Raw genomic sequence first — 25,743 nt, 5'->3', positions numbered from 1 at the left:
CAAAGAATGCAATCGGGCAGCCCAGGACCGAAGTTGGTGAGGGCAGTGGGAGAGTCCTTCGGTCTGCAGTGGACCTGAATAGACTGTTGTTGATCATGATGATGATTACGATGCCCAAACTACATGTTCACTCAGGTCAGGAATAAAACTGAAACAGCAACTACAGAGCTTCAGTTAATTAAGGGTAAGCAGAAAGCTAACTTCGTCAACCATAGGGAGCACAGGTGAAGTTAACAAATAGCAGGGAAACTACATCATTGGCCAATAGTCGGCGCTGTTTCATCCCTCAGCACACCAGAATGGTGAGCACAACTAGCGGCCACGTCAATGCACCAGAACAAGCCCGAGGTTCGAACACACCAATCGGTACCGGGAGAGGCTGTCAACGCTCACTTTGCCTTTCATTCAAGACCAACAGCTACGTTAGCCTTCAGAAGTATTCCGCTACCCGGGGCTTAACGCGACATTGCCGCGTTCGAGCAACAGAGCACCGGCTGCGCCAACAAGGCACTGTACTCAACGACGCTGTCAACCGGGGCATTGTCCCGCGTACCTTTTCGACGAAGTGCTGACACTGCTTCAGCTCGGCCTCCATGTCAGCCATCGCCTTACGAATAGCCTCCATCTCGCGCTTCGCCGTCTTCTCCCTCCGCTTCGCATCCTGCAGAAGGGGTGTTGCCTGTTAGCAGAGAACAAGACATTCAAGCCGCAACGGCGGCATTTGATGCGACCATTTTTCGCACACTACGTAAACGCATCTACGAACGATCTAAGTGTATACCGATACGCGGTTTATGGGATAAAGGTACTGCACTGTTGTACCCCTTCTTCATGATCGATGCGAGTATTGTCTTATCCTTTTTCGGGATTTTCAAGTAACCTTTTCGACATAATGGGATCCCGGTTTCACGGACTTGCCGTGTCTGTCCAGAGATCTTATCTGAGCTTTAAGGTCGACCAACCTGGTCTGTGCGGAAATGCATTAGTTTTTTTTATAGGACGCCATAGGTCCCACTAAGAAAGCCTGCGCTATAACAGCTGCGCAGCTACGCTATATAGAAGGAGTTGCTTCGGCACATTGCCAATTTCACCCATGCTATGCCGACTTGCACACGGGACTTTAAAAGCAGGAAATTACCGTAAAAATTCGCGTGCAGCAATCGGTCACAAAAATCCTGCCACGGAAAAATCTATCCACACAGGCCGTTATTTCAGTTAGACCAACGCACGGCACGCTGCATTCGGGGAATGTGTATGGGCAAAGTGGCATGCCATCAGTTCTCTCTTGAACGTACCCTCTAGTGCAGTGTTACGCTGTTGGGTGCTGAGGCTTGAAATGAAAACGTAATCGCCAATTTTCAATTCAGGTTACGCGGCCAACGAAGCCGCACGATACCCTGCCCAGCGCGATCCGCGGCATGCCGCTGGGTTAGCGGCTGCTCTTCCAGCAGTCAAGGTTTTCCATGTACGGATGGCTTTTTTGGCTTCTGTTTTGGTCTGCTTGGGGTCGAAAAGACTGCGCATCAGTGACGATGTCTTTGCTGTTCTAGCTGTTCCTTGTAGCTGGTTACAGAAATGTTGCCAGTTGGCCCGTGTCAATTCTGCCGCGTAGTGTTTGGCTTCGGCGGTGAGAAAGGCGATCCGTGTACGAAGTTTCCGATTGTGCCTTCGCCCTCGCCATCATTTGCTGAGGCTACGGGGGGCATCCCAAATATGAATAAGGTGGTTGTCCACGTCTGGCGTTTGAGCTGTGGTTTGTCCGGTTCTAGTAGTGTCTTCCAGATCGCGTTTAATTTGCTGAACCACTCTGGGAGGGAAGGAAGATGCAATTGCTCGGGGTCTCCAGTAATTGACGCAGTGTCAGTGTCGGATGAGCTATCGTCACTCGGCAGGGCCGGACGCGCTTGCGGAAGGCGACCCAGTCGGTGATTGCGACCGATCGGTTGGAAACCTTGGCACCGAAGTCCGCTATCTCAGTGAAGAGGATGCAGTGATCACTGCTGAGGTTTGACCACATGTGGTTGCTAAGGCCATGGGTTAGAGTGAGGTTCGGACATGTATCCCGTGTAACGCTGTTACCCAGGCGAGTGAGCTGGCCACGTTCTGTAAGAAACGTAAGATGGCACCTGGCTATTGTCAGGGCTAGCTTTCGTGCCTTGAAATTTTGTGTCATGTAGCCCCAAGACGGGTGTGCCGCATTGAAGTCGCCCACTATAAGTATGGGGCTGTTGGTCCGTTTTTCTAAAGAGAGGGTGCTATCGAAGAGGTGGTCAAATGTGTCTCGTCTGGCCTGGAGCGTACTTTATATGTTGGGGACGGATACACTTTTTTGTTTGGAGGTATTCGGGATGATTTCTAGTAATACGTGCGGGATGTCATGGGGACTGCCTGTAGAGGGATCAATGACTGCGATCCTCTTGTCTACAAAGCCGTCATTAGAGGCGCCTGGTCGTCTATTTTGGACTTGGAGTACAGAGTTGCCTGGTAGGGTGGGATCACATCTGATATCTTGAAGAGCAATTACGTCTGGCGAATTCGAGTGCGTGGCAATATATTGCAAAAGTGCCCCTTTCTTGCGTCGGTAGCCCCTACAATTCCATTTCCAAATGCGCAGAGGTTCCGGCGTATGGCGGGTGTGTGGATTTGGTGGCCTCGACTTGCTAGCCATGTTGAGGGCGTGGCTTGGCGGAGTTTGAAGCATTGCCGGGGGGATCTGTTGTGGGTCTGGGGTAGGGGTAGACACGGCGTAAATGTCGGTGATATCTGTCTCTGTGCGTGTCTAGTGGGAGAGTACGTGGGAGAATCGGCTGGGGTTGAGCTTGTTTGAGCCCCTCGCGGATGGTATCAGTTACGAGGGTTCGGAGTTCGTTCTGAAAGGCCTCGTGATGCGTCCGCAGCCATGGCTCCGGATTTTGTCTATGGTGCGGTGTAGTGCTGTAAGGCTTGTGTGTGTTGTTGGCGGAGGTAGTCGACATCTGCCTGCAGTTTTTGTATGGTAGCCGCGAATTGGACTCCCAGTTCGGTTCGCATCGCCTGGAGCGCATTGGGTATTGTGGGTGGGTGTGGGTGTGGGGCAGGTTGTTGTGATGGGGTGGGACGAGAAAGTGTCGTTAGAAGGGAGGGGAGGAAACTGCTCTTTCCAGCTCACCTTAGCTTGGGTACATCCGCTATGGCCGGCATCCCGGCTGCATCCGGGGGCGGTGGATCGGTGATGCGGATTCTTGGCTGGGTCCCCGTGTCGGCCGCGGGATTCCGACTTCGTAGAACACCGCTCTGAATCGGCGAGCGGGCTCTCGGCGGTGGAAGAGGTCTTTTGAAATACCTGGGTAAATTGTGTAGAACGCACATACAATTACGTCAGACTCTTGCTGGCTGATGGGACCGTCACCATAGGGTTAGGTGAGCACCACTCACCACCCTTTCAATTGACTGGAAGAGGAACGCCCGAGGGCTCAGTTCTATCCCCGATCATCTTCAATGTGGCCATGGCTAAGTTGCCTCCTCTACTCGGCGCAATTCCGGAGCTTCGCCACGCGCTGTTCGCGGATGATGTAACAATGTGGGCAATGCGCGGATCGGACGGCCAAATACAGGACGCCCTGCAAAAGGCAGCAAATGTAGTTCTGAACTATGTCTCTCTGGGAGGCCTGTCTTGCGCATCGGAGACGTCCGGGCTTCTTGTGTTACCTCCCCGCATACGACCAGTAACCAAGCCAGAATTCTCCGTTTACCTTGCCAGCAATTTTATCCCCTGCGTCACCCCAGTCCGAGTCCTAGGCCTCAATCTACAGTCTAACGGCCGCGCTAAGCACACTGTTCACCTCCTCAAAACCCAAATCACGCACATGATCCGCCACATCTCCAACCGACGCACCGGCCTCAAGGTAACAGACACTGTCCCCATTGTTTAGTCCATACTCATTAGCCGCCTCGCCTACCACGTCCCCTTCTGCAGTTTTCTGCGCTCCGAACTCCAGTGCCTCAACACTACCTTACGGACAGGAATCAAAGCTTCCCTGGGACTTCCCCCTACACTTCTACACAACGTCTCCTTCAAATGGGTGTCCACAACACCATAGAGGAAATTATAGAGGCACAACGAGCTGGTCAGCTTATCCGCCTTAACACCAACCACACCGGTCGTCACGTGCTCGCCCGCCTAGGATACCTCGTGCCGTCGTCACCTCTCCCACCGAACCCTGTGGCTCTCGCGCTACCCTTCGTGCGCATTTACAAGATGCCCGCTCCCCGGAAACATGCACGCGGAGGTCAACCAGGGCGGGCGCCGGGCCCAAGCCGAAGCGTTACTTCACCAGTACGACCACGACCCACATGTGACTTACACCGACGCAGCCAGTTACCCAGCCAACCCAAACGCTAAAGTAGCAGTGACCTCTGTAATTGCTGGCAATGCGCAAACTACATGCTCTGTACGCACCGATTCCATCGTGGTGGCCGAGGAAATGGTCATAGCATTGGCTGTATCCCACATCGCCACCGCCCGACCCGCGGAAGCTGACGACGACAATACCTGGCAAATTATAACGGACTCTCACGCCGTGCATATTCTTCTGGACTCCTGTCCGTCCAAGCAAACCAATTTCTTCGACACTGCGACCCATCCAAGCTTCCCTTCATTTGTATCATCTGGACCACTGGCCATCCCTCTCGTCCTGGAAATGAGCACGCACACGTGCTCGCCCGAGAAATAAAATGACCCACCGGGCGTCGGAGGAAGCCGACAGACATATCCAGGGTGCCTCCAAGATATTAGCTTCCATCATTCTATAGCACCCCATCACCTTCTTCAACCCTGCCCTCAAACACTCCTCCGAAAACAACCCCTACTTCCCACTCCTGCCATGCCAACGCGAAATCCCCAGAATAACCCCACCCACACCAACCAACCCGCTTTTCGACTCACCTCCCAGCCTCCCAAAGAACCCCCTCCCAACCGCTTGGCCTTTGATCCACCACCACGTGTTCAAACCTTTCCTGCTGCCCAACCCTCACGTTACCAACACCTTGTACCTGCACCAACCCAAAATCCCACAGCCCAACCCACTCCTTCGAACACGTACGCAAACAAACTCAAACATCATCCACACTCCCAAAAGCAACCCCAGACCAAGGACAGCATTGATTATCAATGCAACCAGCCAGAAAGGTGTAAACACAAACACCATAGCGACCTTTCTGACCACAAACATCAACCCAGAACAACTGGGGTTAGTAGATGTAGGCCTTAGGGTTACCAACAGCACGGTGGTGGTTTCATCCTCAAGCATGAATGGAATTACTCGCCTAAAACAATCCATCGAGCAAGACCCGCGGGCACAAGGCTACAGCATGCACATCCTGGCCCCCCAAAAACCGATGTTTCGAATCGTTGGCGTTCCGGTTGGGCTCCCCGCAGCCGACATCAGCAACTACATTCTCACACAAAACACTCGCCTCCAAGGAACACCGCAAGACGCTGACATCACCTCTGACTACATAAACAGGAACGGAATACGAATCATCACAATAGCCACCTCTCCCCCTTTACAGACAACTGAAACAGCTGACACACCTCAACATAGGCTGGGTCTCGTGCGCGCTCTTCCAACACCACAACATCCCCACATGCAAGCTGTGCGCTACCATTGGCCATGTTGGAAAGCACTGCCGCAACCGGTTCAGGCGTTGCGGGTACTGCGCCGAGCCACACACAGTAAACCAGTGCCCCTACCGGGGGACCACTCAGCCCCCTCTGTGTCCCTCCTGCTGGTCAGCTGGCAAGGAAGCCCCACACGATGTCCTCACACCAGAGTGTCCCATTCGGCAGCAATGGATCGCAAGAGAGGAGGCACGCTGGAACTAAAAAAGCCCAACCAAGTCCCAACACCAATACACATAACACAAGCGAAGCTCACAGGCAGCACCATACCTCTTCCCAAAAATGACCCGGTCCTCTAATCCTCAACACATCTGGCAGTGGAACTGCCGTGGTTTCCGAACTAAAAGAGCCAACCTGCAAGCTCGCATCGCAGCCATACCCAACCCCCCATCCTTCTGGCACTACAGGAAACGTATCACCCACCCAAACTAAAAGACTATGCATCTCACTCCCCGCCAGACTTCCCCCAGATAGCCACCCTTGTACACCGAAATATTGCCACCAAGCTCAAACTTTCGCCTCACCAATCCCGCACATACTCACTACTCTCCACCTCCCCAAAGCCTCTGTCACACGCCTGCACTTTCTCAACATCTACAGGCCCCCTAAATCCAAACACATCTCTTTCAAATACATATTTCACCAAGCCCTTTCTCTCGCTAAACGAGACCCTCTCATAATTGTAGGCGACTTAAAAGCCCCCAGTGTGGAGTGGGGTTACTCTCACACGACTCGCAAAGGTCGTTTACTATCTGAACTTGCCCACTCCCATCTACTCACCCTCCACACCGACCCTTCATCCCCCACACGCATTGGCAACAGTGCCCAGCGCGACACCACTCCCGACCTCACCTTTAGCACTGGAAACCTCACTCATCATACCTCCAGGACACCAGACACACTCGGCAGCGATCATTATATTATAAGCACATCTCTTACCCTTAAGGGCATCACCACAACGCCCCCACTCCCACCACGAACATGCACAGATTGGGATCTCTTCCGTACTGAATGCCCCCTCCCGCCAACTACCACCTCCGACTCCGACCTAGAACAATGGCCGACCCACCTTCTCTCAGCTAAACAATTTGCAACGAAAACCATCGACCCTGCTCCTCCAGTGCAATATGTAGACACGCACCTCCGTAACCTTTGGGAGGCTTACACCAGCATAGAGGAGCGCTGGCGGAAACAAACACCGACGCAACCTTCGCCTCAAACTACAAACCGTCCGTACAAAGATTGAAGCACACGCACTCACCTTAGCCAGAAATCAATGGAATACCATTTGCGACGAAATGTGAGGCCAGCTCTCCACTAAGAAAGTTTGGCACATCCTCCGTGCCTTACTCGACCCGCGCTATACGAAAACTCAATCTCGGAACCAAACCACTGAACTGATAGCGGACACTCAACTCTAACCCACTGCCCTATGCGACAGCCTCCGCTCCATTTACATCCTACCGCCCTCACCACACCCTGTTGGTTCCCCACAATACACTGGCAACCCCAATCCACAGCTCGATGCCCCTATCACGTTTGCAGAGCTACATGCGGTGATCCAAGCCCTCAAATGTAATACCGCGCCAGGACATGACAACATCACTAACGCCCTCTTAGGACATCTAGATGAGGAGGCTCTCGAACACCTTGTGCAACTCTTTAACCAACACGGGCTTAACCACACCCTCCCCTCCACCTGGAAACACTCCAACATCACCCTCATCCTCAAACCTGGAAAAAACCCCTCCATACACAACCTCGCCCTACCTTCCTCACCTCCTGCCTTGGCAAACTTTTCGAACACGTCTTGCAGAATCATATTAATGCACACCTTGAGCACACTCAAGCCTACCCCCCTAACATGATCGGCTTTCGACCCAACCTATCCACTCAAGATGCCCTTATATAGTACCATCATGATTTCCACCAACACCCCCCGCAACAAGACCACACCTCTATTCTCTCACTGGACCTTCAAAAAGCATTTGCCAATGTCTCACACAATAGCATACTTCAGGCAGTTTCATCCCAAAACCTAGGCCTACACTTCTATCACTATATGTATAACGTTCTTACACAATGTACTGCTATACATCCGCTTTCGCCATGTCCAGTCTGATCTTTTCCACATGCCAGACCGTGGAACGCCACAAGGAGCAGTCCTCTCGCCCATGCTCTTTAACCTGACCCTAATCCCATTTGTCCGCTCTCTCCTCACCATACCCACACTACGCAGCACACTCTACGCAGATGACATTGCCCTGTGGGTTCACTGGCTCCAACCAACACATTGCAACCACACTCCAACATGGCCTCAACCAAGTCTTAGACCACATCGAACCTTTAACGCTCCAGTGCTCTCCACAAAAATCTGCTCTCCTAACTTTCACGCCCCCTCGCAGCAAGCCCCCTCCAAATCCCCCATCCAACTATTTATACACTCTGACCCTAACACCCTAACACAAAACAGATCACCCGCACTCACACTCCAGCACGTAAAGAAATACGTTACCCAAACCACGCATCTCATTAGACGGATCGCCAGCAAACACCACGGCATCACGGAACAGGACCCCCTCCGTCTCGTACACAGTGTTCTACTCAACCGTATCTTGTACCACCTACCATACATTAACCTTACATCTACCTAACTCGACTCACTTGATGCCCTCCTCCGGAAGACGTATAGGCATGCACTCCTGCTTCCCCCATACGCACCAACACATCGCTTACTTGACCTCGGCATACACAACACCATACGGGAGCACCTAGACGCCCACCGCGTCTCCCAACCAACGCGCCTTGCATCCTCCTCAACAGGGCACTACATTTTCAAGAATCTCAACTCTATAAACGCACTACCACCCACCATCCCAATCCCGCCACTCCCCATTCCACCTCACATCCGTAACAGCATCCGAATCCGCCCAATTCCTCGCCACATGCACCCTACTTTCCATGCAGCCCGCCGATTAGCACGAGCCAACGCCCACGCCAAACTATACCCACCACAACCATGCACACTATACACTGATGCTACCCCCTACCCTCACAAACCTGCACACTGTGCAGCTGTTGTTGGCCAACACACATCACCAAACGTAACAGCGGCTACCATCCTAACTAGCAACACAACCACGGCGGAGGAGGCAGCCATTGCCCGCGCGCTCACCCAGCGCCCCACCCCCCAATTCGTCCTCTCTGACTGTCAGCAGGCCATCCGCAATTTTATTCGCGGTAACATCTCTCCCATGGCATTAAAAATTATCTCCAAAAATCCTCCATCCGACATCGTGACCCTGCTGTGGACACCAGCCCACACAGCGGCAGGCGCTAATGAAGTGACGTACGTGCTCGCGAACTAATTGACCGGGTCGCCATTTTCACTACGCCTACACGCGATGCCCCTGCAGGCAAGCCAGCCTCCCTCCTGCAATACAGGGATATTGCCCTGCACTACCGCCTTCTCCGCCGCCGATACCCACCCCCGCACCCACACCTCTCCCCGGAGGCGGGCCACATGCTGCGCATCCTACAAACACACACCTTCCCACACAGAACACAATTAATACACAGTCATCCACACCTCTTTACTGACCGTACCTGTCCATCCTGCGGGGCACTCGACACTCACTACCATTCCCTCTGCGAATGCCCCGCAGACCCGTACCCCCCGTTCCCTCCCCTCACCACTGGGAGCAGATGTTGCGTGACCCGGGGGAATCATGCCAAGTCCTGACCACCTCCCGGGCCCTGGCGGTCGCGGCGGCCCTGTGGGCCTCCTCCACCCCCAACACCTGATCCCGATGGACGAAAAAACGTATTCCTTCCTTCCTTCCTTCCTTCCTTCCTTCCTTCCTTCCTTCCTTCCTTCCCTCCATCATCCAATCCCACGAACTTCTCAACTATACACGCACACCCACCTATTACCGCACACGAAGAAAAATTACCCCACCTTCCCGCGAGGGGAACCCTGTGGAGATGCGACGCATCTTGGGGGTTCGCTTGGTATTTCCTTTGGGCTGATTCTCTAATTGCGTGAAACGTGTGACGAACGCGTATGATGTATTCTTTATTTCTTTGGCCGGTGCTGGAATGACCGCGGCTATGACGCAACGTGGCGCGGCTATGACGCAACACAATCCAACACAATTCACTTTAATCCAATCCAATCCAATCTAAATCCAATCCACTCCAAGCCAAGCCAATCGAATCCAATCCAATGCCCCTCGCGAGAGAGTGTTTGCTATCGGAGAGGAGGGGGGGTGAGCGGCGGAGAGTGCAGCTCGCGCGGCGAGGAGAAAGGGGAGGGGTGTGGACGGACACAACGCCGTATGGAGGGACAAGGCGAGTGAATGAGATGTAGTCGCATCTAAAACACTACCTCCACCCCTCCACTTCCTATCCCGCGCCGACGCTACGTCATCGCGGTAGCTCCAGACACAAACGTTCCTAAACTTGCACCACAAACACCTCTTTCCCACCCAATACCCTAGCAGTTGCGCGGCTTGCAACAGCCCCCCCCTCTACCACTTGTATGGGAGTGTCCGCGTCCACAAGACGGGCTCACCCTATACGCATCTCCACCCTCTCCTCTTGGGAGGCTGCTCTGTCCAGCACTGCCCCGTAAGACCCGCAACGGCTGATCAAGTGGGCCCGCCGGATAGCGTCCGCCATTAGTGTCCTCGACTGAGGACCCCACTCATCTAGGCTGCTCTTCGACCAACAAATGAGTTCAATAAATGTTTTCACCACCGCCTTTCAGCAGTCTCCCAGCAAAAGCCCACAAGGCGGCGCACCAATCGCAGAAACATGGTGGCGCCTTGAGAGGGCCAGAGAATTCAGGTATACGCCTTGAGCGCTGGCTGTAGGGGCGCCACTGAAATCCCCCTAGCGGCCCGTTTCGAAAGCAGTCGCGGGAGTCACCGGTCCGCTCACCACTGTCGCCGTTGCTTTTGAGGCACGTTCGCGACTGATCTTTTCCGTTCGTATGCGTTGGAAATTGATATTTATGTACACATTTACACTCTGTTCGCAAATTTGGTGTATTTACGAGAGTGTAAATGCTTCTGACGCGATCTTACTGTGGTACATTCGGTGCGCATAAGCGCCAAGTGTGTGTCACCAGCCGGTGTCACGAATTGCGCATATATGCATGGAGCTGATTGTAATTCCACTGACCTGAAATTTACTAACAGTACCTCCGAAAGCAGCGTTCGTTCAGATGCTCATGCTAGGGCTATAAACTGCGACGTAACGGCACATTCCCACTGGCGATTTGTCTCGTCGCCGTCGCCTCGTTGGTGCGCCAACCATTCGCAGTCAAAGAAAATGATGTTACGCGACAAAAGCAGGTAGAAATCAAACTAAAACACATGCTTAGTACTAACCTGGAGCAATGCCGAAAACATTTGCGGGTTGCGGGAGGAGCAGAAAATAACAAACTCAAGAAGGCTCTTTTCAACATATTATTGCACGAAGAAATGCACACGCTTGCTTTCACGCCACAACACCCGCATCACGGCCCACAAATGTCGCTTCTTTTCACAGGCGCAAAGTTCTGACGCCACCGAACTCTACGCGTGTTTACCAGTCGCCGATAGAACGATGAGGCTGCAAGTCAACCTACCGTCTCGCTGTCCACCTAGCTCTATACGATGATTACTTGCTTTTACAATCCATACACGCTTCTCCACACTGATGAGTTCCACGCTATTCGTTGATTAGTGCACGCGTACGCTGAAGCCACTGACCAAAGAACCGATGCACACGGGAAGTTGCTTGCCGGCCCGACTCGGCGGGTACAGCGATAGCGGGCCAAGCGCCTGGCCGAGCGAGCCAGCGGCGGTGGAGGCGGCGGCTCGTCCTCGCCCGCCCGCCCGCAGCGTTTGCATACCGGATGTAAAGAAACGTTTCGTTTCCGGCTACGTCAGTCTACTCCGCGGCCATGATTGGCTTACCGGTTTTGCGGGGCCATCGCGCGACGAGGGAATTCGGACCGAGAGCGATCGGCTCCGCCGTCGCAAAACTCCGAAAAGCGACGGCCGGCTCGTCGCTTTGCGACTCGCTTTTCGTCGCGCGACGGGGCGCATCGCCAGTGGGAATGTGCCTTAAGTCGGGTTCGTGTGCTTTCGTAATCTAGCGGAGCATACCTGACAGCCCGCCAGTTACGCTTCATATCTCCGATATTGATCACTACCCTGAACAAGCCATTGTGGCATAAATTTCACGGATATTCTACGCAATAAGTATCACGGGTACTGCAAAATTACATGCGGGAATCAGCACAAAGAATTTACGGCTCGGTCGTCTTGTCGCGAGGTGAGCTTTCTCGAACAGTCATCGGCTACATATATCCTCCACTATATCCGCGGCCGTGACTAAACGCTACTTAGAAACATCATCATATGACACAGGGAGCCTGCAGAATTTAGCACAAAAGCGAAATCAGAGGGCCTCATTACACTCTTCCAACGACGCCTTTTATCGCTTGTGAACTTCCTTACTGTAAGCTTCAAAAAATGTTTCCGCCGAGTGATCGGCTGTTCGTTAAAGTCGATTGATTGATTCAAGCCTTTATTGGAGGAAAGGGGAGGCCCGGAGGCCGTGCATGGGGGAATGGGAAGTGAAGGGAAGGGGGTAGCAAAAGGTCTTCGTCGCACAATTGAACGTCCCTTCTTTGAGCACTCATTTTGCGTCCATGATATTAAGGCTCTTCGCAGGATGGGTAGTCACCCCCAGGCTACACTAATCTCGCAAGGCCACTCTGTATGCCATAATTGCCTAGTGCTTGCAGAAAACCGATTTCGTGATTTGGAGGGTGCAGAGTGTCCGTGTCTGGAGGGACGTGACGGAGCAAGTCCTGTCTTTGGAGCGCGAAATGGCTGCACACCCACGTGAGGTGGTGAAGGTCAGATGATACGTTCTCTTGGCAATAAGGGCAATACGGGGGTGGTTGCCCATTCGGATGGTACCATTTCCTCGTAACAGAGGGCGTGTAGGCACTGTTGGCGATGCTTTTATTGATGAATATCTCGGCAACCCTTGGTATTTGAAGGCTCTGTGGCAGATATCCTTTAGGAGTTTGACGTAATAGGGTAATCTTGCGTTGAACACGCCTAGCATCCAGTTCCAGGCGCGGGTTCATGCAAGGCACGACGGCAGAAGGGGAGGGAGGTAATGAAGCGCTCTCCCTGGCAGCATCGTGTGCTGCTTGGTTCCCCGACTGGAAATCCGTGTGACCTGGTGCCCACGCCACGCGTATCGTAACACCATTTCGCGAAAGATGTTGAAGGGATAGCGTAATGATGTTGGCTATAGGGTGGTCTGAATATGGTTTCCGGAGTTCTTGCATGACGTCATGGGAATCGGTCAATATGCGTGCCATTTGAGGTGTATTCGCAGAGTACGTTAAATGGTCCAGTACGGCCAGTACGCCCCGTAGCTCCACTTCAAGGGGTGAACAGGTGTTCAGCTCGAGCCCTGCAGCGCCAAAAATAAAATAAAGGTGAACGCGCATCTTGTCGGTGATTACTAAAACGGTCATTCCTTGATTTCGCTCCGCATTTGTACACAACGATAGTTAAGCGCCCCCTCCTCTTCCTGCTCCCTGTCTTGGAAAATATCATTGCATTTCGCATCTAGTTTGTCTAGTGAGTTCAACCTTGCTTAAGGTAAGAGGAACGTCTCTAGCATTTACGAAGCTGCACTGGGTTTTTTCATGCCTTCACGAGCTATTAGATTGCTTCAGGACTTCGCAGACCATTTATTTTGCCGTGGTTTTAATAACGCTCCTCGGTCCATGCTATCAGGCGGGAGTGGGCACATATTTAACGACCCACAGACTCGGAATATACTTAACGTGTTTGCTTGGCCTCTATTTCTATAGAAGGCACAAGTTATTGTCAGGTATTAGGTCATCACCTCCCCGAGTGATATTTTTCCACGACGTATACATTAAAAAACAAGGCCAAATTCGTTGTCCGCGCTGAAAAACAAAACCGACCCCTCATTGTGCCAGTATCAGGTCTAAACGAGGCGTCAATAGAATTCCCTTGCGCCTGAGTTATTCGGAGGGTGCAGTGGTGATATATGCTGCTGTCGTCGCCGACGACCGTAAAGGCCCAACCACAAGCACGCGTAAAACCGGCGTACTCGCGCAACGACGTACACCGGCGTAAGCGCGTAAGAAACCGGCGTACTCCGGCGTACGCCGAATGCATTGGTACGCGCTTGGTACGCCGAAGTCAGAGCCCGCCAGATATCGACGCAAACTTTCGGGCGCACGGTGTTGACGTACCCCTCTGGCGGTGATGTTATCGGCGGTCAGGTCGCATAACAAGGCAGGGAATTGATAAATAAGCTAACTTCACTATTAATTATGCGATAAAACGAAGAAATTTGTAAAATACGGGGACCAAACAACCGGATAAAAAAACGCGAAGCAACGAGCAACTATGGGGGCAAGGCAGTTTACGCCATATGTAGCGGAGGGTTTTGTGCCTGCCAAGTATGCATACTAATCCTTAACGTTTTTTAATGTCCCAAGAACTGTTTTAGTTGTTTCTGTATTAAACATACATATTTTTGTGAGAATAGGCATTATTTGTTTTATTTGAGTTAATATGTAGTTGAACTGGTCGCCACAAACCTGAGTCCGGAGTAGTCGAGCCACACTGCGCGGCGCATTGGTTTACGCGCGCGTTGCGCCGATATGTGTGGTTACTCGCCCTCTCCGACGTCGTCGGTCGAGTACGTCGATTTTACGCGTGCATGTGGTTGGGCCTTAAGAGCGGCGAAGAAGCGCGCAGTACCACCTCCCCGGTTCGCTCTTGTTGGCCTTCGAGCACTCCAATCAGGATGCAGCTGTTTTTTGAAGTGCCCTAAACGTACTATTTACTTACAGACATCACCATAACAAGATGTTTAGGGCGCGGAAAGGCAAAAAGAAGCGAAAGAGAACCAAAACGCTGCATGAGCCGCTATCAGCTGCGCAGCGGACCTCCCGTCTGCACCGCGGAGAAGCGGCGGCAGACGGCGCAGCGATCGCCAAGCTCGAGGCGTATAGGGCTAGGATATGCTTCCGGCACACAGGAATTGTGCCTGGCGTTTCGGAGGCATGGTCTTTTTAAATGCAGAGCATTTCAGTAACTCACGATGTCACCCACGTTGTACCGTCGTAGTCCGCACCGTCGTTGTCCGCACCCCTCCCCCTATATAAAAGAAAATACTATCCGGCGCTATATAAAAGAAAATACTATCCGGCGCCAGGTTTCGATCCCTCGACCCTGCGGGCGGAACGCAATGTACATGGTGCTCTACCCACTGCGCCACAAAGACGACACAGAATGGGATGCTACGAACGCGCCTTATATCGTTGATTCATTCAAATTACTGCTGACGAGCGCTCTCTCGTCAGCAGTTGCCACAAGTGCAACAACATTAACGTAACGCAAACTACTTAACGTCGTGCGCCCCCGGAAATGCTCTGCATTTGATCGTGCCCCTCGCGAGGGGGAAGTTTGACGCTACCTCTTGCAAGACCGAGTGCAACCGCCGAGAACAAGGTTCCACGAGCGGCGCGCGCGCCGTGGACTGGTGGCGCCATCTGTCAGCTGCGACGCGAACTACCATCAAGGCAGTCAGAAAACCGAACGCGCGAAATACAAACTGGGCTTTAACAAAAGAACGCTGTTTTTTTTTTTTTGTGGAATATAAAAACGAGAACGCCCGTGCGTCGGGATTTTGGGGAGGGTAAATATCTCTAGCTGGTCAAAGTCAATCCCGAACCCTTGACTACGGTGCGCCTCATATAGCCAGGTTGCAGCTTGTGGCGTAAAACACCCCAATTTCAAAACGTGCGTCGGTGGCCCGTTGCGTTTCCCGTAGTGTTCGTTGGCCTATGGAGCCTTAGTCCCCCTGGAGTGGTCCAACCTCCCATGAGAAATTTGTCTGGAATCCGCGGCTTATCCCTACTATAGTATTCAGCCGCGAATTTTTTCCGGCCCACGAGGAACGTTTACGGTATAGTTACAAACCCCCCGCACGTTTTTGCTCAGTAAGAGATCATCGTGTTTAGCATAAAGAGAGAAAAATCAATTTTCTGTGCTGTCTTATTGTGCTCGCGCAAGACGCAGTGCGGTAATTTCCTTGTATATTATCTAAAGCTAGCGTCTAATATGCAGCATGTAAAGTAGCTGCTATCGGAAGCGAGAGATGCGAACCGCTCAGGGTTGCAATGGCCTTGCGTCGCTTCAGAGTGCTCAGTGCGAGTAGCGGAGGACGCACCCCTCGTAACCACATAGTAAAACGGCACTTGAGCGTGTACCGAACTGGAACACAGCAGCGCTTCAACCGCACGCCCAGCCGATGACGATGGTACTTTTACTGGCTTCCCCATTATAACACCGTGGTATTGCACAGTGGTATTAGTAGTATCGCCTCGGTGCATTCACCGTGTGTTAAAAAAAATAATGGGTCGTCTACCCTTTACTGAACGTCGGTTCTAGTTTGACCTACTGTTTAGATTCCTTCTCGCTTTCTGCCAGCAACAGTGTAACCTTCCTTTTCTAACCTTTAGTGCGTTCCATTCCATTTTCCCATTAGGCTTTCTTGTGAAACCTGTTTGAATCACCCGGGGAAATGGCGCGTGGATCGGATGAGCCACCCAACGAAGCGAACAACGAACGGCGGATGTACACCCTTGATGAGAAGTTTACGGGGCAATAAAATGACGACCTCTTTTTATTTCTCTTGCTGTAGCAGCCCAGGAACCGTGATGTTCAAGTGAGAGGCCGGTTAAATGTTACCAATCACAATACCGCGGGCGGCTGTGCCACTGAGAAATAACCCAAACTTGCTGCTTCTGTGGCTTGTAAACTTTTGCTCTCGACAGTACGTGTGCCACACAGCGTGTGCAGGGCTTTTGTGCTTTTTAATGAGCTCTAAAAAACAAGACGATCGCATTCATGGACTCCTGGTTTTGCGTCTCCTTTTTCGGCGCCACTAGACGCCGGAGCGCGGTTTTTCCATCAACTTAAACCTGAGGGCTTCCTGAAGCTGAATGCCCCACAAAGTGGGGACTGGTAGGACATCTTTCCATTCCCCGTAAGAACAATACAGAGTGTCAACTATTTTCAGTATCAAAGTAAATCAAAAATTTTAGGTAACTACAATACATCGACCTCAATCGTCTATAGATCTATAGCGGTGATGCGACTGCAAATCAAGATTCTTTTCAGTCAAGCAAACTACAGGTTTCTGGAACCGTCCTAAAAAACACAAATTGGTCTTCTAAATACCAATGTGTGTGAACATGGTGTCAGGTGATATGTACTTCGGTTTGAGTGCGGAATGTTTCTAAACGAAGACCATGTACACTATTATTATCTGTTTTGACTGACTTCTAAAAAATACGTCTGGACACTCAGATCTGCTAACGTGCTTGTAGGCGAGAGCCTGGCGATACTACTAACAGCTAAAGAACTGCAAGGGCTTGATTTTAAGGCCCGCGTCCGGACCGAGCCCGCTTTATGAAGCCCGAGCCCGACCCGGGCCTGTAACACATAGCTCGGGCGAGCCTAAGTGAATCTGGCCCGGCGCTGCCCGGGCCCGGTCATTTATTTTAAGTGCAGAGCACTTTAGGGGCTCGCCTTGTTGTCGTAGCTCACTCGCTGGACCCAAGTAGAGCCACACGGCATTCCGTCGTAGCAGCTGTCGTCGCGGCGTACCCCAGAGGCATCGAAAGCGAAGGAGTTTATATAGTCATGAGCGTTCGAAACTCGTGAACCGCTGGCACTTGTGATACATCTCGCCGTTTTTTTAGCGCAAAGATAACTGCAGGTACAGCTGAGGCAAAATATACTAATTTAGTCGGCAGCGCCCACGTTCATTTTGTTAGGAAAGCTTGTTGGGTTGGTTTTTACGATAGTAAGCGAAAAAAAAAAAAAAACTGGCCGTGCAACGGCGGCACGTGCGGAAGGAAAAGCAGGCAAAAAAGAACAGAACTCCCGCTGGCGCAGTTGCAGGCAGGGGGCACGCGGGCCCTGCTAAGGCGGGAAATTAGAATTGCACTGGGTGGTTGCAGTGAGCGGATAACGGTGCTACAGGCCATTATGGCGGATCACTGTTCTTCACGTCCTTTAGCTTTCACATTGAGTAGAACGGCATTAATTTTTAAGCCTAGCGAGGCCCTGCATGTGCGAGACCAGGCACGGGCATAGACGCTGAGGGAACTTTGGTTATTGGTTGAGTACCTTCGTAGTGGCAATCGCACGGCGCCAGTTCCAGCCGCTGCAGGCGGTAGTGTGTGGTAATGTCGTCAAAACTAAACATGGGTTCAAACCATATACCGGCTCACATGCGTGACCTGGTATACGGTTTGAACCCCGGTATACGGTTTGAACCCCGGTATGGGTTCAAACCGTATACCGGGCAAGGAGGAGTTCTTACAACCTCCTTGATACCGGGTCACATGCGTGTAGTTATATTTAACCTTTACAACGTGGCTATCGTTTTACGAGACAACAAGAATTATTCGCAGAATAGGGCCCTGAAGGCTTTTGCCTTAGTAAGTAGAACTAATGTTAGTAACTGTATTTTTTTCCGTTATATATAGCTTATGGTCGTTTTGTTTGGGATAATGTCGTTACATACTTTGTCAAAAGCATTCACATTGCCCGTCTAACGATGTGGAGTTTGTAGCATTGCTGTCGCGCTAACTGCCAGCATGTTCTGGCAGCGCAGCCCGGGTCAGGCTTGCCGGCCGGCTTTGATGCTGCGTCCACTTTTCGTTTACGAGAAGCCAAGCAACCTTTAAGCCTTACTTCTCCAGAATATGTCGCACGGTTTCTGCTTCCCTCCCGAAACCTGCACATGGTTCGCAGGCAATCCGCTTTGTGTTACAAAGCAATGCATATCCTGAAGAACGCTTACCTCGCGATCTCCGGCTTCTCGGTTGTGTAGACACGAAAGAATTGCTCGGCTTGCATTTTTCCCCACATCCATGTCTGGTTGTCTCCCTTTCTTTTTGACTGTTTTGTTTGTTTTCGCTGCGCTTATAGGTTTCACAAACTTTGTCCTAAGCACTGTGGCACCTTTTCTCTTCTGTATGTCCACGCTTTTCATGGAAGATACCCTAATACTCAGTCCGCCCACCTCTGGTCATCTACATTTTGTAACCCTTCGTCATAGCATTTTTTTGCTCAGCGCCTCTCATTTCAAATGGGGCTGTTCGCTTCTATTCCTGCCCTGCCTTTTTTTGCTTTACGGTGGGCTTCTAATGCCATCCGACCCGCCACGGTCCGGTTCACTCCTGGCCCAGAATGAACCTGATTTCACACAGCCGTGTAGAGCGAAGACGAGCCACCGTGCTCCAGACACGGAATAGTGGATCGCCTTCCGAGCGGTTTTTGCCTGCCCCTTCTAGCAAGGCGCCACAACAATTCCGTATCGCCCCTGGCCACTGCGGGGCGCCCGTCTAGCAATGACCGCTTATTGATTATTCAGAAACGTCCATTACTATCGCTTGGCAGTCAGCGTGCCGGTGAACACGGACTCTCTTCCACTTACTTTCTTCTCCTCCTTGCAGCCCTTGCGACGCTTGTCTGTAGACGAAGCTGGCCGCCTCGCTATTCGCCTTATCCATGTTGGGCACGGAATCGGTAGCCACTTCGTCGACGTTGTACGTTCGGCACTACGTTTGCCGGTGCCTGCGGTGTCTCCTCTGGATGCCTTTCTCTTTGAGGATGACATGAAAAGGACGTCGAAATCTTTGCCGAGTTCTTGTTTGCAGGCAGCAATCGTTGCCGCCAGTTTGCTGCGCAGGTCGTAGTCACATTTCGACATGCTGGCCTCAGCCTGAAACAAATACAATTGTAAGCAACCGTGAAAACTCCACTTAGTTTTCGCTGCCCTTTACTTGTGTGTTTGAACTCAATTTTCCAATCTAAACATACACCAAAAAAACACTTGACTAATTTGAAAAGTGGCCACGTTTGGAATTATTGTAAATAAAGATGGATCCAGTTGGTTGGCATGGTGCTCCTGCGCTTGGGCGCTTCAGTGTGAGCGCCAACTGCCACAACTGCATGTCCTTTTCATCAAACAAATGGATCCAAAAGACATGAAGTCGGGCTAGCTAGTTCAGGTTAATGATGTAAGAACAGCACAAGATCGGCAACGATAAGAGAACGGGGAACTGCGTGACCCCGCTCTCCTGCCCTTATCTTTCTTCCCCCCGTTCTCTTGGCATTATCTTTCTTGCGCTTCCAAAGGTCATTAGCTGAATGCATACATTTGGCTGCCTGGCAATTGCTCGGATGAGCTGCCAAATCAATGTTCTCCTACTATCAGCCAGAAACCGCAAAGGCATAAATGTCAATAGATCGGCAATTAGTATACCGGATCATTCTAGTCAGCTGTGAAACCTTAGTGTAATGACCGTATACAGTAGCATGGCGGTAATTTAAAGAGTGGCAAAGCCATGCAAGATCCGGATAAAAACTACTATAAACAAGAATAAAAATGGCCATGATCTGCCCGCTACGCTGCAATGTCGTGGAAAGAGGATAGTCCTCTGGAACCCCGGCCTAAAGTCCCGCGTCGGCCTAGGCGAGGCCTAGACGATAAAATGCCCAGGGTCCGACTGAAAAATTACTCTTTGCTTCTTACAGTAAGCGGAAAAATTGAAATGACTGCACATGACGCGTGCATCACTGTGCACAGCGTGTTTTTCGTAGAAGGCGCATTTTAGGTCAAAGTTCGAACGTCACCCGCACCGCAAGGTCACCCCCAAGTCCGGTGAAACCGCGTCGCGCGTTAGTCCTTTATGTAGTTCGCCGTAGTGCGACACGTCGTGATAGACAGCCGAACGGAATAGTCCCTGCTGCTGCTTGCTCAATGCGACTGGCATTGAGCATCGCCTCACAGCTGCCTCGAATCTTGCTCATTTTGCCTCTTCGGAGCAGTTTCGGCGCAATACTGCTTTTTGGAGCAGGTTGGAGCAGGAACCATGGATTGGAGCAGCGTGGTGTAAATTGCGTTGCACTTGCATCCCTGAGGACACGAAGAGGTGCAGCGCTTGCGGTGCGGTAAGCCCAGTGGCGAGTCACGTGTGCGTTCCCCGCGGCGCCGACTGCCACGAAGACCACTCGGCCACGGATCCCCGCTGCCCGGTCCGTTAACGACACCCATCCAACAAGACGCGTCTTCTTGGATCCTTGACATGGACAAACCACTCGCAACCATTTCTACCCAACAATCTAACACCACTGACTCGACCAATGAAATTCCTGAGCATCAAACCCAAAGACCCCTGCAGCCGCCGAGCGCCCGCTGTCCGATGCGGAGCAATTACCCACGGAGCCCATTCGCGGAGCCGCAGAAAAGGCCACCGCTGAGCTAAGATAACAGGTTTCAAGGGAGGGGGAAGAGGGGCAGAAAAGGGCCCGAAACTGTCTGTCGTTGTAAAAGCCCCCGCCTGAGTCGCTGGGACCGGGTCCTGTCACTGAACCATCGTAAATCTTAGGATGCCTGCAGCTCGCGTCAGTGTTTCTCGCCGGCGCCCGTCTCCGATGGGAGGTTGGAGCTTTTGCTCGTGAGCTACTCTATCTTCATAGCTTTTAAAGACGATAGCCCTTCTTGAGATACTTAAACGCAGAAATTTGGTCTGTCTGTCTGTCTGTCTGTCTGTGACGCGATTCAGCCACGCGGCCAAAGTGAAATCACATTTGCGCAATAGTCATATACTCACAGCCATATCTAAACGTCTAAGTCCGGTGTCAGTGTTCATACTCAACATTGTTGAACAAGAACACAATACTTCAATATAAGGCAGCAAATCAATACATAAAAGATGTTTTGAGTGTTCCTTCATTAAAAAAATTATGGATGCTTGGTTTTTGCTATAGTAAATGAAATACTGCATTAACGGCAGAAAGCTGTCGCCTGCTGTTGCGAGCGCTACCTCCTGGCGTCACTTGAGTCAAATGGCAATAGCAACTAAAGGTTCCAATAGATGGGATACACGTTCCGCTTAGAAAGCTCGCGCATTAGGGCATCGCGTGGTTCTACAAATGTTGTAGTAGGGTGCCTCAATTCACACGCGTCTCTGGCACCTGACTTGGAGCAGTAGAACGTGGTAAAATTAAATATAGTTGAAGAAACCTCTGGCGTGTTACCCCGGGAGGAACGATACCGGAAAGGAGTAGCATGAGAGGTGAGCGGGAAAGAGAAGGGATGCATTTACTTGTCAGGGGCGCCAGTCGACTATCGTCTTTCGCCCACATTTACAACGAAAGGAGCAGATACCCGGCCATTTTTTGTTGTTTTCTATTACGCTAAACGCGAAACCGCGCCGTGCACACGACTGGTGTACTGTTGGAAACCCGGACACGACCCGCATTGTGCATGATGCGGGCGGCAAACGCACCATCGCGTTGGTACGGCCGTGATGTGGCGCAGGCAGCCCATGCTACCAATCACCTTAATCCTAATGAAGGCTCAAACAAGGCTGGACGAAACGAAGAAATAATTTTGCAGCTCAATAGCTTCGGTTTTTCTTCGAAAATAGGCAATACGCCGCAATTATTGCGCTACTGCTTTGGCTGCAAAGTTTCGAACGTTCCTGGCTAACCGCTTTGTTCGTTTTGCCGTCGTGTTGGGACTCAGCTTTCGACGACATTTACCGTGAAGTGAGCAGACCCGCTGCCAGTTGTTTTTGATGTAACACAGCGCATCTGTCACTTGGTCAAATTGCCGAGTGGTGCGGGTGCAGTTTCCAGACGCGATTAAATTTTACTGCATTGTGCAGGTGGCCGTTGTTTGTAGAAAAAGTGAAAGTTCTTTTTCCGGATCTTTCGTTTTAGGGAAAAGGTACAACATCCGCAGCCGACGGACCACTTTCTCGTAAGAATCCTTCCACGCCATTTTTCGTCGCCTCGTTTGCACTCCATCGTTTTTATAAATGGGCAAGGGATATGTTTGATAGGGGGGTGTTTAAACTGAATGACAGAAACCTTTTCTTTCGGAATGTTGGTTTCGAATATGTTGCACTTGCGTGCGACAGCTAAGCAGCGTTCCCGCACTTCATTTAAAAACGTTTGTTTTTGCCAATTTCACTTTTATGACGAATGCCTGTAGCAAGCTGGCTGCCCTCCCCCCCTCCACCTGAGCAGCAGGGGCCGAAAGAGCGGGAAAGCTGAACGGTCGAGGGAGCGGTCTTCGTGCTTCTAAAGTGCAGCGCTTTCCAAAGCCGATTTCTGGAACGCGTTTTTTACGACGTGTGTTAACCTAGCATATGACTTAATATTGCACTGTCACTTTTAAAACTAATGTTGAAATTAGTCCGCATTTCCGAAAACGCTACAAACGGCCCTTAATAATTTGTCTAAAAATAGTAACACCCGCGGTACGTTAGAAGTGATTTCAAACCTCTCTTTAACGACTTTATCGTATTTTCGGTGGTGTTTATAAGCCGTTTCTTTAGTCTTAAACAGTCGCAATTCAAGACGCTTCTGTAGCTGTTATGTGGTACCTTGCGTCGACTTGTTGTAGCAGTTGTCTTGCCCTTCTTTCCACGCTCGTCGAAGCTCCGCTCGCTTTCCTCACTGCTCAGACTTGATGTAGAAGTGCTCGAACAGGATGAATCCTTCATGATTGTCGACAGCGCGCCGGCTGCCGAACGAACAATTCGAGTCAGCTAAGCAAAATACAGCATTGGGAGCATTAGCCAGAAAAAAATCGTGGGCCAAACTGCGATGGTGGGTGACCGACGTATCTTTTAAGCGAAACTCTGCTAATGTAAACTTCCCAGGCGCGAAACGAGGCGTTGGAAAACGAACTTCCTGGCAGGCGTGCTCTAGGATAGTGCCCCGCGGTCACTATCGTAGTCGCACGCCGTCCAAAGCAGGGCCTGAAGCTTATACGTTTCATCAGTTCGATATTCATATTGCGTAGAAAAGTTTAAAGAGGGACCATTTTAAAGATCGTAAGTCGACTTGGACCTCAAGCTTATACGTGTCATCAGAGTGCAGTCTATGTGGGGCCGGGATGGCAGGGGGCCGCTCACGTGCCCAACAATGTGCGAGACACTTTAGCCGTCGTGTCTTCCCTCGGTTGCAATAACCAAAAGATTATTTCTAATGGTTGAGTCTAAAATCGCGTGTCGATGGGTCATATTGTCACGACGCCAGGAACGACGCAGTTGTCTTGAAGGAGAAACAAGTTTATTGAAGCGAACTTGTGCTCCCCTAACAACTCAAAAGAATACAGAGGCGGCGAAGCAGCGGTCAACAAAGTGACTTGCGTCGGCTAGCGTCGCAGAATCGAATGCCGAGGCGTCTGCTTTGCAGGCTTTTTATCTTTCGGCGCGAGTGTTTCTGGAACCGTCGATTCACATCCAGAACATTGTAGATCACAGACGATTATTCTGGGCTAGCGACGTTAGGGCGAAAACAGTTTGCTCATCTGAATGTGATAGCCCGTGCGGCATAAAAATAAAGAATGGAAGACGTGCTTTGCTTGGAACGCCGATAACACAGCCGGGCGTGGCCCGGCAGTAGAAACAAACAATAAATAAGCAAGGCCATACATGGTTAGCGGCATTACCCCCCCCCCCCCCTCTAAGAGTGCATCGACCCGATGCTAAAATAAAAGACAGTCCGAAAAAGCAACAACAACAACAACAAAAAGTCCGTCATCTTGCATAGTAAGGTTTCAAGCGAACCACGTGGACAACTTCAGGCCGCATGCGTCGTCGTGATGTTCCGGAATCACCTCGTAGGTGATTACCATCGGCGATCACCTCGTAGGTAAGTTGGCCGACACGTCGTAGAATTTGGTAGGGTCCAAAATATCGTCGCAGAAGCTTCTTACTGATTCCGCGTCGTCGGATGGGAGTCCAAAGCCAAACACGGTCCCCTGGGTGGTACTCGGCGTCTCGGCGTCGGAGGTTGTAGCGCCCGGCATCCACGAGCTGCTGGCGCGTTGTTCGAACTCGAGCCAGCTGGCGGGCCTCCTCCGCACGCTGAAGGTATCCTTAGACGTCGGTGTTGAGGTCGTCGTCTTCTACGTGCGGAAGCATGGCGTCGAGCATCGTAGTTGGCCGTCTTCCGTAGACAAGCTCGAACGGCGTCAGCTGCGTCGTCTCCTGGATAGCCGTGTTGTACGCAAACGTGACATACGGGAGCACTTCGTCCCAAGTCTTATGTTCAACATCAACGTACATTCACAGCATATCTGCAATTGTCTTGTTCAGACGTTCTGTTAGTCCGTTCGTTTGGGGGTGGTACGCCGTCGTTCTTCTGTGATCCGTGTTGCTGTAGCGTAATATTCCTTGCATCAGCTCCGCAGTAAACGCCGTTCCGCGGTCCGTGATTAGGACTTCCGGGGCTCCATTCCGGGGCTCCACAACTTGGCTTATGAAGAACTTTGCGACTTCCTGTGCAGTGCCCCTCGGAAGAGCGGCGGTCTCTGCGTAGCGCGTCATATAGTCTGTCGCCACCACAATCCACTTGTTCTGTGATTGTGACGTAGGAAACGGGCCTAGAAGGTCCATTCCAATTTGTTGAAAGGGCCTCGACGGGACGGCGATCGGTTGCAGAAAGCCGGCGCGTCTTGTCGGCGGCGTTTTTCGTCGCTGGCAGTCACGGCAACTCCGAACGTAGTGGGTGACGTCGGATGTAAGGCGGGGCCAGAAGTACTTCGCCTTAATTTTTGCAATTGTGGGAGCTGTACCGAGATGACCGGAAGACGGGTAGTCGTGGCACGCTTCCAAAATTTCGTCACGGAGCTCTGCAGGGATGACAAGTAGGTAATGCATTCTCGTTCCGGGGCTGAAATTCTTCTTCACGAGGGCGGAGTTTTTGAGGCTGAATGCTGGCAAGTTCCGCTTGAACGCCCTAGGCACGGCGACATTTCGTCCTTCGAGGTAGTCGATCATGACGCGCAAGTGTGGGTCGGCACGCTGCTGGGCGGCTAGGTCACTCTCCGTAACGACTCCGAAGAACGCGCTGTCTTCATCGGAGTTGGTGGCGGGTCGACGGGGGCGCGGGACAGGCAGTCGGCGTCGGAGTGTTTCCTGT

At 51.6% G+C, this 25,743-nt stretch overlaps 1 protein-coding gene across 1 annotated transcript in view; it reads right to left on the bottom strand.

Annotated features, from left to right (window-relative positions):
* The window catches only part of LOC144139636 (uncharacterized), a 49,099-nt gene extending 25,666 nt beyond the window's left edge, over positions 1-23,433 (bottom strand). Inside the window, exons 1-4 of the mRNA XM_077671932.1 lie at positions 23,196-23,433; positions 19,232-19,519; positions 3,149-3,322; positions 554-661 (exon numbers count right to left, since the gene is read on the bottom strand). Of these exons, the coding sequence (XP_077528058.1) occupies positions 554-661; positions 3,149-3,322; positions 19,232-19,519; positions 23,196-23,315 (690 nt within the window). The 5' untranslated portion in view covers positions 23,316-23,433. The remainder of the gene's footprint in view (positions 1-553; positions 662-3,148; positions 3,323-19,231; positions 19,520-23,195) is intronic.
* Between the last annotated feature and the right edge of the window lie 2,310 nt (positions 23,434-25,743).

Source organism: Haemaphysalis longicornis, unplaced genomic scaffold (genome assembly GCF_048455015.1).
Source record: "Haemaphysalis longicornis isolate Haplotype H1 unplaced genomic scaffold, Haemaphysalis longicornis Haplotype H1 scaffold_5, whole genome shotgun sequence".
Taxonomy (NCBI): domain Eukaryota; kingdom Metazoa; phylum Arthropoda; class Arachnida; order Ixodida; family Ixodidae; genus Haemaphysalis; species Haemaphysalis longicornis.
Note: the sequence above shows the minus strand (reverse complement) of the source record. Positions and strands in the feature narration are given on the sequence as shown.